The following is a 13,246-nucleotide window of genomic DNA, read 5'->3' on the forward strand; positions in this document are numbered from 1 at the left end:
CGGATACTCCGGGGCCATTACTGGTCTGCCACACGAGACGCGGGAGTGGTGCATTGTGGGCTCGGCAGCCGGTCCGCCGGCTGAGCGGCGGGAGTGGTGCATTGTGGGCTTGGCAGCCGGTCCGCCGGCTGAGCGGCGGGAGTGGTGCATTGTGGGCTAGGGCTGCCGGTCCGCCGGCTGAGCGGCGGGAGTGGTGCATTGTGGGCTAGGGCTGCCGGTCCTCCGGCTGAGCGGCGGGAGTGCTGCATTGTGGGCTAGGGCTGCCGGTCCTCCGGCTGAGCGGCGGGAGTGGTGCATTGTGGGCTAGGGCTGCCGGTCCTCCGGCGAGCGGCGGGAGTAGAGTGGATGAGGCATCGGTTGCTGGTCCGCCGGGTAAACGCCGGACGGGTGAGTTCTGGCCACAAACTAAAAGTTGAGCCGGGCTGCGAGCAGGAGGCTTGGCTTTAGTGCGGCGGCGAGGGCGGGACATGGAGCGCATGGATGCCCCTGGCAACGGTTGCTCCTGTGAACAGGACACGCTCCCCTGGTATGGCCTGGCCTGGCCTGGCATAGAGTGGCGTGACGTGGCATTGCCTACCCTGGCATGGGCTGGCCTGGTGTGGCGCGACATGGTGTGGCATGGTCTACCCTGGCATGGGCTGGCCTGGCTTGGTCTGGCCTGGCATGGTCTACCCTGGCATGGCCTACCCTGGCATGGTCTACCCTGGCATGGGCTGGCCTGGTGTGGCATTGCCTACCCTGGCATGGTCTACCCTGGCATGGTCTACCCTGGCATGGCCTACCCTGGCATGGCCTACCCTGGCATGGGCTGGCCTGGTGTGGCATTGCCTACCCTGGCATGGTCTACCCTGGCATGGTCTACCCTGGCATGGTCTACCCTGGCATGGTCTACCCTGGCATGGTCTACCCTGGCATGGGCTGGCTTGGCTTGGTCTGGCCTGGCGTGGCACGATATGGCCATGATGACTGTTTAAAGAAGTGGTTCTCAACCTTTTTCCTTCTACTCGTATATCACTATAAGTATTTCTTAGGCCATAGGTGCTCTGGAATTAGTAAGGGATTGCTTAAGGTGGTGTGTGTATGGAAAGAAAAAGGTTGAGAACCACTGGTCTAAAGGGAGGGGGGGGAGAGTACAAAAGAGATATGTAAGGTAACATACAGACTGGGATCCATTTATGACTGTGATTTGGGGAAATATCTTCACAGTAAACCTTTGGAATTCAAGAGGAAGTCAGGGGAACACGACCCAGACTTCATTGATAGGAAAAAGATACAGGAGTCTAAAGGCGAGTACTCAGTAGCACAAGGACAGCTTCTTCCCTGCTGCCCTCAGATTCTTGAATAATCAGTGAACCAAAGACAGTGCCTTATTTTTTGTGCCCAATTATTGTTTTTATTTTATTTTTTGCAGCAATGTTATAAGATGGTTATAATATTTATGTTTGCACTGTGACGCTGCCCCAAAACACCGAATTTCATGACTTGGTCATGACAATAAATTCTGACTGAATTCTCCACCTCCTTGGATACAGAGATTCCACTGCAGACAAAAAAAAATTAAAAAGGATTGAAGATGCATGGCATTTGGGGTAGGAAAGCAAAATGTTGTTTAAGGTAGATAATCAACCATGACAGAGTATGCTTCAGTAACCAAATAGCCCACTGTGATTCATATTTCAGATTTATTGCCAGAGTACATACATGATATCACATACAACCCTCAGATTCTTTTTCTTGCAGGCAAGGCAGAATTACCATTGATTGATAGTACAAAAAATATGCATGTAACTGAAGAAATATAAACAAACTGCAAAAGAGAGGGGGAAAAAATCAATAAAGTGAGAGCCTTTAAATGAGTCCCCGATTGAGTTTGTTGTTGAGGAGTCTGATGGTGGAGGGAGAGCAGCTGTTCCTGAACCTGGTGGTGTGAGTCTTGTGGCACCTATACCTCTTTTTGATGGCAGCAGTGAACAGAGAGCGTGTGCTGGGTAGTGTGGATCCTTGATGATTGCCACTGCTTTCTGACAGCAGTGTTCTCTATAGATGTTCTCAGTAGTGGGGAGGGTTTTGGCTGTGATGTCCTGGGCTGTGCCCACTATCTTTTGGAGGACTTTACCCTCAGGGGGCATTGGTATCCCCATGATGCAACTGGTCAACAGTTTCCACCACACATCTGTAGAAATTTGACAAGATTTCTGGTGTCATATCAAACCTCTGTAAACTCTCGAGGAAGTCGAGGCACTGACGTACTTTTTTCATGATGCCATTGGTATGTTAGGTCCAGTAAAGATCCTCCGAGATAGTGACTCCCAAGGCTTAAATTTGCTTACCCTTCCCTTCCTGAAGTCAACAATCAGTTCCTTGGTTTGGTGACACTGAGTGCAAGGTTGTTGTGGGTGCACCATTCAACCAAATTTTCAATCTCCTTCCTGACTGACTGTGTTCCTTGTGTTCTTATTGATTATTTTGTAATCCTCTTGGTTAGAATTAAAGAATTATGTAATTTATATCATATGCTTCACCTTACTATTTTTCAATCACATTTCCTTGATTCATCTTTCATACCACTCTTATCTGGTGCTCTATGGTCCAGAATGTTTGAATCTGCCGCTGTTAGTACAACTTCATACAGACAGCACGGGACTTGAACTCCAGTCCTGATTGCAGATACTGTAAAGGCGTTGCGCTAACAGCTAGCTAACCGTGCCACCTCACAGCATTATTTCCAGTTTTAAGCTTTGTTCTACCTTTTATATGTTCCCTTAGGGGTCAATTTCTGTTTTCCGGCATTTTCTGTGGTCTGACAATGGCCAGGTCCCGACGTTGCTGGATTAAAGAAGTACAATCTGTACTTCCATTATGGCAATGCAATGAAGTGTACACACTCTTCTTGATGCTGTCATCAGGAATGAAAGATATATGGGTGCCATAATACTTAAGAACAGTTGCTACCCCTTCACCATCAGACAATCAGAGACTCATTTAAGGACTCTTTTGCACTTTATTTATTACTGAATATTTTTTATTGCACAGTCAGTTTGTTTACATTTTTCTCTTTTGTATATGTATCTTTTTCTTGAGACTGCATACAGTTACCGATAAATTGAAATTCTGCCTGGCCCGCAGCAAAAAGGATCTCAGGATTGGTTTGTGATATCCTGCATGTATTCTGACAATGAATCTGAACTTTAAAATGTGATCCCACAATTTAAAAATGAAGAATATGTGGTGCGGTTAACATAATGGTTTAGCACAGCACTGTCACAGCGCCTGCAACAGGGGTTCAAGTCCCGCTCTGTCTGTAAGGAGTTTGTACATTCTTCCAGTGTCTGCATTTGTTTTCTTCGGGTGCTCTGGTTTCCTTCCACAAGTTCAAAACATACCAGGGGTGTAGGTCAATTGGGTGGGTGTAACTGGGGGGCTCAGGCTTGGAGGTCGAAAGGGATCTTATTGTACTGAATGTATGTATGTCTTATATTGTTCTTCTTGTTCTATTCTCACCACAGAATAAAATATATTTCAATTGTGGGGAACATGTGTGTATGTAATGCCTGAATTATAGTAAGCTTTATATTTGGCTAGCTTGGGAACGAATCAGGGTTTCGACCTGAAACATCATTTATTCTTCATTGGGTATTGCCTGACCCGCTAAATTCCTCTAGCAATTAGTTTTTGTTCAAGATTCCAGCATTTCCAGTCTCTTGTGTCTTAATTCGCCTGCAAACCATTGGTTTGTGCTTATGTATCCACAATTAATTTCCTTAAAGTGGAGTTCATTTTAACAATCCACCCGCTATTAAGATGACAGGAATGAGAAATGCTGGCTTAGTTTGTTTCTGTCTTGGGTACATACATAATTTCTATTTAACAACTTGTACCCAGCATTTCATTGATAATTTATGCTCTAAACCTTAATTATTGTGCTTACAATAATGCTGAGGAAAATCACTTAAAATGAGTGTAAGATTGTGTGAAATGCTGTACATGCAAATTTTTAGCCAGTCCTGCAATTGCTTTTGTCGAGAATGCAGCCTGATGTGGTCAGATGCTATGCTGTGTGGCTCCAGATAGGATCATTTCAGGGAGACGGGCAAAAAGTAGGAGCCAAACTAGAGACTTTTCTCCGATCTCTCTTGTAGAACCTTTTGAGTTGGGTTTAATAAACAGTCAATGTAAAACTTTTTCCTTTTGGAAACAGACTGCAAAAGACATAAATATATAGCAACAGTGCTGGATGTGGAGCAGATCATGAAAATTGTGTCAAATGACTTGCTCTTGAAAGACATTAAAAGAAATGGGTGCATCTTGGATCACTTGGCACACAATACTCTCTATCTGTTTCCATTTCTGCTGCACTAATGCTTTGCTGTTGAGGTGTTTAGGATTGATTCATTGAGCAATTAAATTTGCAATGTCTACTAATTTTATTCAATCTCACCAATAACACTGAGCATGAGGTTTGTATGTCAGGCCATCATAAAATTTGGCCATTGATTTAAGTTATAATGTGTTGTCTTTGACACTTCTGTCAAAATTCCAGACTGACTTTGATTCCTTTTCAATGTTCTACATTCAGTTGCAAAGTCAACATGTGGTGATGGCTGAGAATGGATGATGATGACCCTACCATCAAACCTCGTCGAATTGAGAATCAGAATGTGGTTTACCGTCTGGAGCGACGGAGGATCCATTCGGGCCGGCCAGGTGCTCACTGGTACCTGGTGCGATGTCTGCACCAGAACATATTTCCCAACTTCACTGTTGTCAATGTAGAAAAGCCCCCGTGTTTCCTGCGCAAATTTTCTCCCGATGGACGCTACTTTATTGCATTTTCCCTGGACCAGACCTCACTGGAGATCTATGAGTATCAGGGCTGCCAGGCAGCTGAGGATCTCCTACAGGGGCATGATGGCGAGATCATGTTGAACGGCACCGGCGACCTGCAGTCTGTCAATATCCGGGGGAAACTGTTTGAACGCTTCTTTGTCCTGCTGCATGTGACAAGTGTAGCTTCAAATGGAGAGCATCTGAATCGTGAATGCAGTTTGTTCACTGATGACTGCCGATATGTCATTGTTGGGTCTGCTGCTTATCTCCCTGAAGAGCCTCATCCTCTATTTTTTGAGGTTTATCGAAACAATGAGTCAGTTACACCAAACCCTCGCTCTCCATTAGAAGATTATTCTCTGCACATCATTGACTTGCACACAGGGAGTCTCTCCGATACAAGGTCCTTCAAGTGCGACAAAATCATTCTTTCACACAACCAAGGGCTTTACTTGTATAAAAACATCTTGGCTATTCTTTCTGTACAGCATCAGACTATCCATGTGTTTCAGGTGACGCCCAAAGGAACTTTTATTGATGTTCGAACAATTGGACGCTTCTGTTACGAAGATGACCTGTTGACCATCTCGGCTGTGTATCCTGAGGTGCAGGGAGACATGCAGAACCCCACCTCACGACCCTTTAAGGAGAAGACTCTGAACTCTTTAAAGCACAGGTTGCTGGTGTACCTATGGCAAAGGGCAGAACACGATGGTAGCGCTGCGGCCAAACGCCACTTTTTTAAGTATTTTGACCAGTTGCAGCAACTGCGTATGTGGAAGATGCAGCTTCTGGATGAGAATCATCTCCTAATAAAATATACAAGTGAGGACATAGTGACACTCCGGGTGACAGACCCCTCTCAGGTACATAGCCAACATTGCTGTTCCTCCAGCAGTTTGTGTTTTGCTCCAGATGCTAGCACCAATATAACCATATAACAATCACAGCACAGAAGCAGGCCAGTTCAGCCCTTCTAGTCCATGCAGAACACTTTCTCCCACCTTGTCCCATTGACCTGCATCCAGCCCGTAACCTTCCATTCCTATCTTGTCCATATACTATCCAACTTTTCTTAAGGTATTAAATTCGAGCCCTCATCTACCACTTTACCCCGAAGCTCATTTCACACTCCCACGACCCTCTGACTGAAGAAATTCCCCCCTCATGTTTCCCCTCTACTTTTCCCCCCTCATGTTTCCCCTCTACTTTTCCCCCCTTCAATCTCAATCTACGTCCTCTTGTTTGAATCTCCCCCATTCTCAATGGAAAAGGCCTATCCTCATTTAGTCTTTCTGCCCCCCCTAATTTTAAATGCCTCTATCAAATCACCCCTCAATCTTCTACACTTCAGGGAATAAAGTCCTAGCCTGTTTAATCTTTCCCTGTAACTCAAACCCTTGAAACTCAGGCAACATTCTTGTGTAAACCTTCTCTGCACTCTCTCTATTTTGTTGATATCCTTCCTATAATTCAGCGACCAAAACTGCACACAATTTTCCAAATTTGACCTTGCACAACTTCAACATGACATTCTAACTCCTGTACATAACACTCTGATTTATGAGGGCTAACTTACCAAAAGCTTTCTTCACCACCCTATCTATGTGTGACTCCACTTTCAAGGAATTATGTGCCAGAATTCCTAAATCCCTTGTTCTACTGCACTCCTCAATTGTCTACCATTAATGTGGATGATCTTTGCTGATTAGTCCTACCAAAATGTAGCACCTCACACTTATCAGTATTAAACTCCATCTTTCTGTCCACTCTTCTAACTGGCTTCTATCCCACTACAAGCTTTGAAAACCTTCCTCACTGACAACACTCCACCAATCTTAGTATCATCTGCATACTTACGAATCCAATTTACCACCCTATTGTCCAGATCATTAATATATATGACAAACAACAATGGATTCAGTACTGATCCCTGAGGCACTCCACTAGTCACTGGCCTCCAATTTGACAATTTTCCACCACTACTCTCTGCATCTCCCATCCAACCACTGTTGAATTCAGTTCTCTACCTCAACATTAATACCTAATAATTGAACCTTCCTAACTAACCTCTTCTGTGGAACCTTGTCAAAGGCCTTACTAAAGTCCATACAGCCTTCCCTTCATCAACCTCCTTAGTAACCTCCTCGAAAAATTCTGTAAGATTTGTTAAACATGATCTACCATGTACAAAACCATGTGGACTACTCCTAATCAATCCCTGTCCAAATAATTGTAGATTCTATCTCTAAGAACACTCTCTATTAATTTACCTACCATCGACGTCAGACTCAGAGGCCTATAATTAAATATTTAGAGCCTTTTTTAAACAATGGAACAACATGAGCTACCCTCCAATCCTCTGGCACATGTCCTATGGCTAAGAACATTTTAAATATTTCTGTCAGAAGTCCCCGCTATTTCTCTCAGTTATATTAGTCCTATTTTCTGTTTTTCATGTACAGTATTTCCAGCAGTTTTACTGCCAGTAAAAATCTCCACACCTACATTTTTCACACTTTTTCTCGGTCCTTCCCAACATCTGTCTGAATAATAACTCCTTTGCATACTGAATCCATTGTAAGCCCTGTACTGATGAAATTTCATCAACTTGAAACGTGGTCTATTCCTTTCTGACATATACTACCTAACCTGCAGTGTATTTCAGAATTTTCTGTTTTGTATAAATTTATTATCACATTTTTCTTGGCATTAGAGGATGCCATTTTACGCACCGAGTCCATGGGTGCTCACAGAGCAGTAATTTCCATTTCCCCAATTATTTCTCTGTCACCTATCCTCTATGACAAGCTCAAAACTCCCTCTGATTCTCCATCCACTTGCCACATGAGGCACAGTTTACAGTACCCAATTAACCCACTAATTATCTTTGGGATATGAAAGGAAACTAAAACACCCTGGCAAAACCCACACAATAATAGAGAGAATTTGAAAATTCCAAGAGAAGGTCCTTGAAGTCATGATTAAACCTAGCTGCCAAGACCAGTGACGCAGCAGCATTAATGATTGTGCTATTGTGTCACCCTAGTTGCTATCTTATTGACACTGCTTTTCATTTTATAGGCTTCTAGGGAAGGAAAACAAAAATGACTAGTGAAAGTTGAGTAACATCTTTTAAAATACCTTCAGCCTGTCGAGACTCTCTCCGACCATTCTATCTCCTCTGTGTATCATGGACACCATTCGTCAAGAGGCAAATGCCTTTGAGTTGTTTCCATGCCTCCAGATACTGAAGTTTCCTTTGGACAGCAGCCTGTGTTAATATTTGACAATGTGACTGTTCATGAATTTGTACCTCAATCTAATTTTTTCCTTTTTGTGCATTGTTTCCTCTGCAATCTGCAGCCGTCATTCTTTGTTGTTTACAACATGGTTACTACTCGAGTTCTGGCTGTGTTTGAGAACACTTGCGACGAACTTTTACAACTGTTTGAAAACTTCTGTGACCTCTATCGAAATGCCACACTGCACAGTGAAGCAGTCCAATTTCCATGTTCTGCATCTAGCAATAACTTTGCTAGACAAATCCAACGAAGGTGAGTGTTCTTTCTGTTGCCCAAAATATTTCATCTTCTATTTCACTTTCTGACTGCATTTTACAGCTGACGGAAAATTAACAATGAACTGGTGAGTTGGATGGTTAGGATCAAAATTATTCCATTTTATTTCAGGCTGGTGTTTCCTAGATGAGTCAGAGTGAAAATGGAAGCCAAGCCAAAAAAATTACTGGAATTTTTGATCAGTTAGCATGACTAAAAGGCTTATGCAAAAGCAGGTCTTCTGTATGCATGTTAAACTTTTCAATTTTTTTTTTAAGATGTTTGCAACAGGCTAGTAAAAAGTAGATTTAGTCCATTTGTAAAGCTTGTAATTGACAACCAGGGTCCATGGAGTTGATGTAATGAATTAGCAAGGATTTGTTAAAGAATAGAAAATGAAGAGGAAGAAATAGATCTTTTACAGGTTGGTAGAATTAATGTAATTGTCCAGTCAAGTAAGGAAGGATTCCACGTACCTGTTCCTTAAAACCTGTTGTTTCCTTAAGTTGTCAACTTTCTTATGTAGCTATGTGTGAGTAGCAAAATTGGATTAATAATATATTTTGAGAATAGCTGAAGAATCAAGACTGAACCCTGTGGCACCTCAGATGTAACAGTTTGGATGTGAGGAGTCGGTAGTGTTAGAGGTGAGCCCGAAGCAGGTGGTACTTGTTGGTTCCAATCTGAAGGCTGTCAGAATATATATTAATGTGATCTTTTATTATTAATGCTGAGTGCCACCTGGTTGAAAAGCTGCATCCCATATGAAAGTGGATGGAATGAGGGAAAATGTGCCCTATTGTTTGGGGAAATTTCAGTGGTGTCTTGGCCATCATTCTGAATAAATCGAGGAAAGGGTTGATCCTTTGAAATGATATTTTTTTTAATTCTTCTAGTTCCCATTATCTTTCTTGCCTTATTTAGAGACTGGTAATTGAAAATTGCCTCCTTATCGTTAGAATGCTAGTCTTTAAGATGAATCATTTTTGCTGCTTGCATTATCTGACTGAGTCATGGTTTCTGGCTGTGAAAGTTTATTACATTACATAGGAAGTAGGAACAGGAGGAGGCCAAAAATGGCCCATCGAGCCTGCTCCGCCATTCAATACGATCATGGCTGATCTAATTTATGACCTAACTCCACCTACCTGCCTTCTCCCCATATCCCCTAATTCCTCTATCATGTAAAAATTTATCTAACCGAATTTTAAATATGTTTAATGAGGCAGCCTCAACCACTTCCCTGGTTAGAGAATTCCAAACATTCACTACTCTCTGGGAAAAACTATTTTTCCTCATCTCTGTCCTAAATCTACTCCCCCGAATCTTGAGACTGTGTCCTCTCGTTTTAGTTTCCCCGGCCAGCTCAAAAAACCTTCCTACATCTATCCTATCCATACCCTTCATAATCCTATATGTTTCTATAAGATCTCCTCTCATTCTTCTGAACTCGAGCGAATACAATCCTAGACGATTTAATCTTTTATAAGTCAACCCCTTCATCCCAGGGATCAACCTAGTAAACCTCCTCTGGACCATCTCCAAAGCCAGTATATCAGGGGTGTCAAACTCAAATTCACGGAGGGCCAAAATTAAAAACTTGGACTAAGTCGAGGGCCGAACTAAATATTTATTGAAAATTTTCAACAACATCTGCATGTTTTCTCTTCTTTCAACATATGTAATGTTAAACTTTTTCTTATTAAAATAAATGTTTAATAATAGTTTTGGACGAACTCTTTCCAGAAGCATTAACAAATGAGGAATAAAATATTCAATAAATAATATTTCTCTATAGAGGATTTGTCAAATGTTGCTAGTGTGCTGTCGAATAGTAAAATCTGAGGGCTATTGAGAATGTGGGAGAATAACATGATTCCTGAAACAATCCAATGGGTGACTGATTGTGGGCATGAACTCTAGCAGGGTTATTTGCCATGCCCTTTTTCCATTGGTACAGATATCGTTTGATTTACACACTTTTCAAGTTTTATGCCTAATGAGCTTGTATCCAGGTGCAGGACCATTTTTAACCAGGAATATATTTATCACTGTGACACGAAACTATTGGAAGATCATTTTATCCTGAGATTAAAGTTCATAATACTTACTCGGGCCTGTGTGCGGGAGGGCGGGGTTTGCGGGCGATCGGGTTGGACAAGACAGTGCGGGGGCATCGGCTCTTGCTGCAGGGCGGCATCTCGGCGGATTAGCGGCCCCGTCACCGTGAGTCGCGGATCGGCCTGCGGCAGGGAGGGGTAGTTGGCAACGGTCCTGGCGAGGTCAGGCCCGAGGCCTCCAGTTCCGGGCGTTGGGAAGCGGCCTTGGCTTCCCCTGACACCGGCCAGGCCCCAAAACCAGAGTCCACGGTGAGACCCTGCAACGTAAACAGAGGAGGTGGGGGCGATTAGCAGGCTGACGCCAATGCATTCTGGGATTTGTTGTATTACTGTGCATGCGCTATACTGGCGCGGCGGCCAGCGGGCCACCTCTAATACATTTTTGAAATTATCTTGCGGGCCAAATATAATTATATCGCGGGCCAAATTTGGCCCGCGGGCCAGAGTTTGACATGTGTGCAGTATATCCTTCCTCAAATATGGAGACCAGAACTGGACACAGTACTCCAGGTGCGGTCTCACCAGTACCTTATACAGTTGCAACATTACCTCCCTACTCCTGAATTCAATTCCTCTAGCGATGAAGGCCAACATTCCATTTGCCTTCTTAATAACCTGCTGCACCTGCAACCTAACTTTTTGCGATTCATGCACAAGCCCCCCCAAGTACCTCTGCACAACAGCATGCTGTAGTTTTTCACCCTTTAAATAATATTCAGCTCTTTTATTTTTTTTGCCAAAGTGGATCACCTCACACTTACTAACATTGTACTCCATCTGCCAGACCTTTGCCCACAAATCCAGCTTAACTCTATCCCTCTGCAGACTCTCCACATCCTCATTACAATTTGCTCTTCCACTCAATTTGGTGTCATCCGCAAACTTGGCTACACCACATTTTGTCCCCTCCTCCAGGTCATCAATGTAAATGATGAACAGTTGTGGGCCTAACACTGACCCCTGCGGCACCCCACTTACCACTCTCTGCCAACCTGAAAAACTCCCTTATCCGACTCTCTGCCTCCTGTCAGATATTAAATGACTATTTCTTCTTGGTCATGAAACATTGCTTTGTTATAATCCCTGAAGACTTCCATCATACTGAATCAGCTGGCTTTATAATCATGTATAGAGCTGATTGTTACCATATGTTACAGCCATTTATGATGGCAAAACAGCACAAACACGAGGTAAATGATCAGTTAACGGAGCTGCTGACATCAAGAATGCTACGCTAATGAGGAGCAGTGTATTCCCATGTTCAATGACCAAACTCAATATTGAGAGAAAATATTCTATAATAAACTGTGTCCTACTGTCCTGCCAGTTTATTGCAGAATTCTTTCTCTTTATGTTGAGTTTGGTCATTGAACATGCAAATTTGTGGAGGTTTAGTATGTTATTAGAAACCCTGGCAAACTTCTACAGATGTATGGTGGAAAGTGCGCTGACAGGCTGCATCACGGTCTGGTATGGGAACACTAATACCCCTGAGCATAAAGCCCTCCAAAAGATAGTGGACACAGCCCAGGACATCACAGGCAAAACCCTCCCCACTATTGAGTACATCTAAAGGGAATGCAGCAATTATCAAAGACCCACACCACCTCGCACACGCTTTATTCTCGCTGCTGCCATCAGGAAAGAGTTATAGGGTCCACAAGACTCACACCCCCAGGTTCAGGAACAGCTGCTCCCCCTCCACCATCAGACTCCTCAACAACAAACTCAATCAGGGACTCATTTAAGGACTCTTGCTTTGCACATTATTGATTTTTTTTGCTCTCCTTGTAACACACAGTTTGCTTACATTCATTATCTGTTTAGGTTTTTTGATTGCTCACTCTTTATGCTGTGCACAATTTATTTTTTGCACTACCAATTAGTGGTAATTCTGCCGCGCCCGCAGAAAAAAGAATCTCAGGGTTGACCATGATGTCATGTATGTATTCTGACAATAAATCTGAAATCTGAATACTCTGCTCCTCATTGGCGCAGAATTCTTGATGTCAGCAGCTCTGTGAACTGATCATTTATCTGTTTGTGTTGTTTTACCATCACAAATGTCAGTAGCAGACGATAAACTCTATTTTGAAATGATTCACTGAAAAAGACGCCATTGGAAATGTAATGAGGATCTGGTTTTTTTTAAATAATTTCCACCCTTCTTCGATCTTGCTGTTGTTGTGAACTACTGTCCTGCTTGTGACTGGTTTTTCTGTGAGTGTAGTGGTCAACTTGAGGACGTACAACACTCAGCTTCTCAGCAACAGAGAGTTCACTGACGCAAACGTGCTTTTGGACAAACCAATTCAGTGCAGTTTAAAACTAGGTCAGAGAGACCACATCTGTTGTTTGAACTGTTGCCCCAATTCCAACCTTGTGCTTTATTTTCAGATTTAAAGACACTATTGTGAACGCCAAATATGGGGGTCACACAGAAGCAGTGAGGCGACTTCTCGGGCAGCTACCCATCAGTGCACAATCCTACACCAGCAGCCCATACCTCGATCTATCTCTATTTAGCTACGATGACAAGTGGGTCTCAGTCATGGAGAGGCCCAAAACCTGTGGGGATCACCCTATCAGGTAATGTAATCGGTTATCTTTGAATAACAGGTAAACAAGCACCTTCATTGATATTTCCTGATTGAAGGTTTTTTCAAGGGTACTATTTTTGACTATTTTAGTCCATAAACTGGACGATGCCTGCTCTGCTGAAGAATTTGAGGCCTGATG

At 43.2% G+C, this 13,246-nt stretch overlaps 2 protein-coding genes across 14 annotated transcripts in view; one reads left to right on the forward strand and one right to left on the reverse strand.

Moving 5' to 3' along the window:
• kif7 (kinesin family member 7) overlaps positions 1 to 150 on the reverse strand; it is a 145,101-nt gene extending 144,951 nt beyond the window's left edge. For 2 of the 4 annotated variants that reach the window (XM_069911885.1, XM_069911884.1), the window contains exon 1: positions 1 to 149. The gene's annotated coding sequence lies outside the window, so the exon portion shown is untranslated. The other 2 variants (XM_069911875.1, XM_069911874.1) reach the window with 1 other exon arrangement.
• det1 (DET1 partner of COP1 E3 ubiquitin ligase) overlaps positions 95 to 13,246 on the forward strand; it is a 27,674-nt gene continuing 14,522 nt past the window's right edge. For 7 of the 10 annotated variants that reach the window (XR_011348916.1, XR_011348917.1, XR_011348912.1 and 4 more), the window contains exons 1-4: positions 96 to 387; positions 4,577 to 5,693; positions 8,194 to 8,384; positions 12,905 to 13,096. Coding sequence is in view for 2 of the 10 variants with exons in the window: in XM_069911919.1 (XP_069768020.1) it covers positions 4,608 to 5,693; positions 8,194 to 8,384; positions 12,905 to 13,096 (1,469 nt within the window). In the remaining 8 variants the exon portion in view is untranslated. Of the gene's footprint in view, positions 388 to 469; positions 527 to 1,463; positions 1,590 to 4,576; positions 5,694 to 8,193; positions 8,385 to 12,904; positions 13,097 to 13,246 lie in introns of those variants that run through there. The other 3 variants (XM_069911921.1, XR_011348919.1, XR_011348918.1) reach the window with 3 other exon arrangements.

This window comes from Narcine bancroftii, chromosome 14 (assembly GCF_036971445.1).
Source record: "Narcine bancroftii isolate sNarBan1 chromosome 14, sNarBan1.hap1, whole genome shotgun sequence".
NCBI lineage: Eukaryota > Metazoa > Chordata > Chondrichthyes > Torpediniformes > Narcinidae > Narcine > Narcine bancroftii.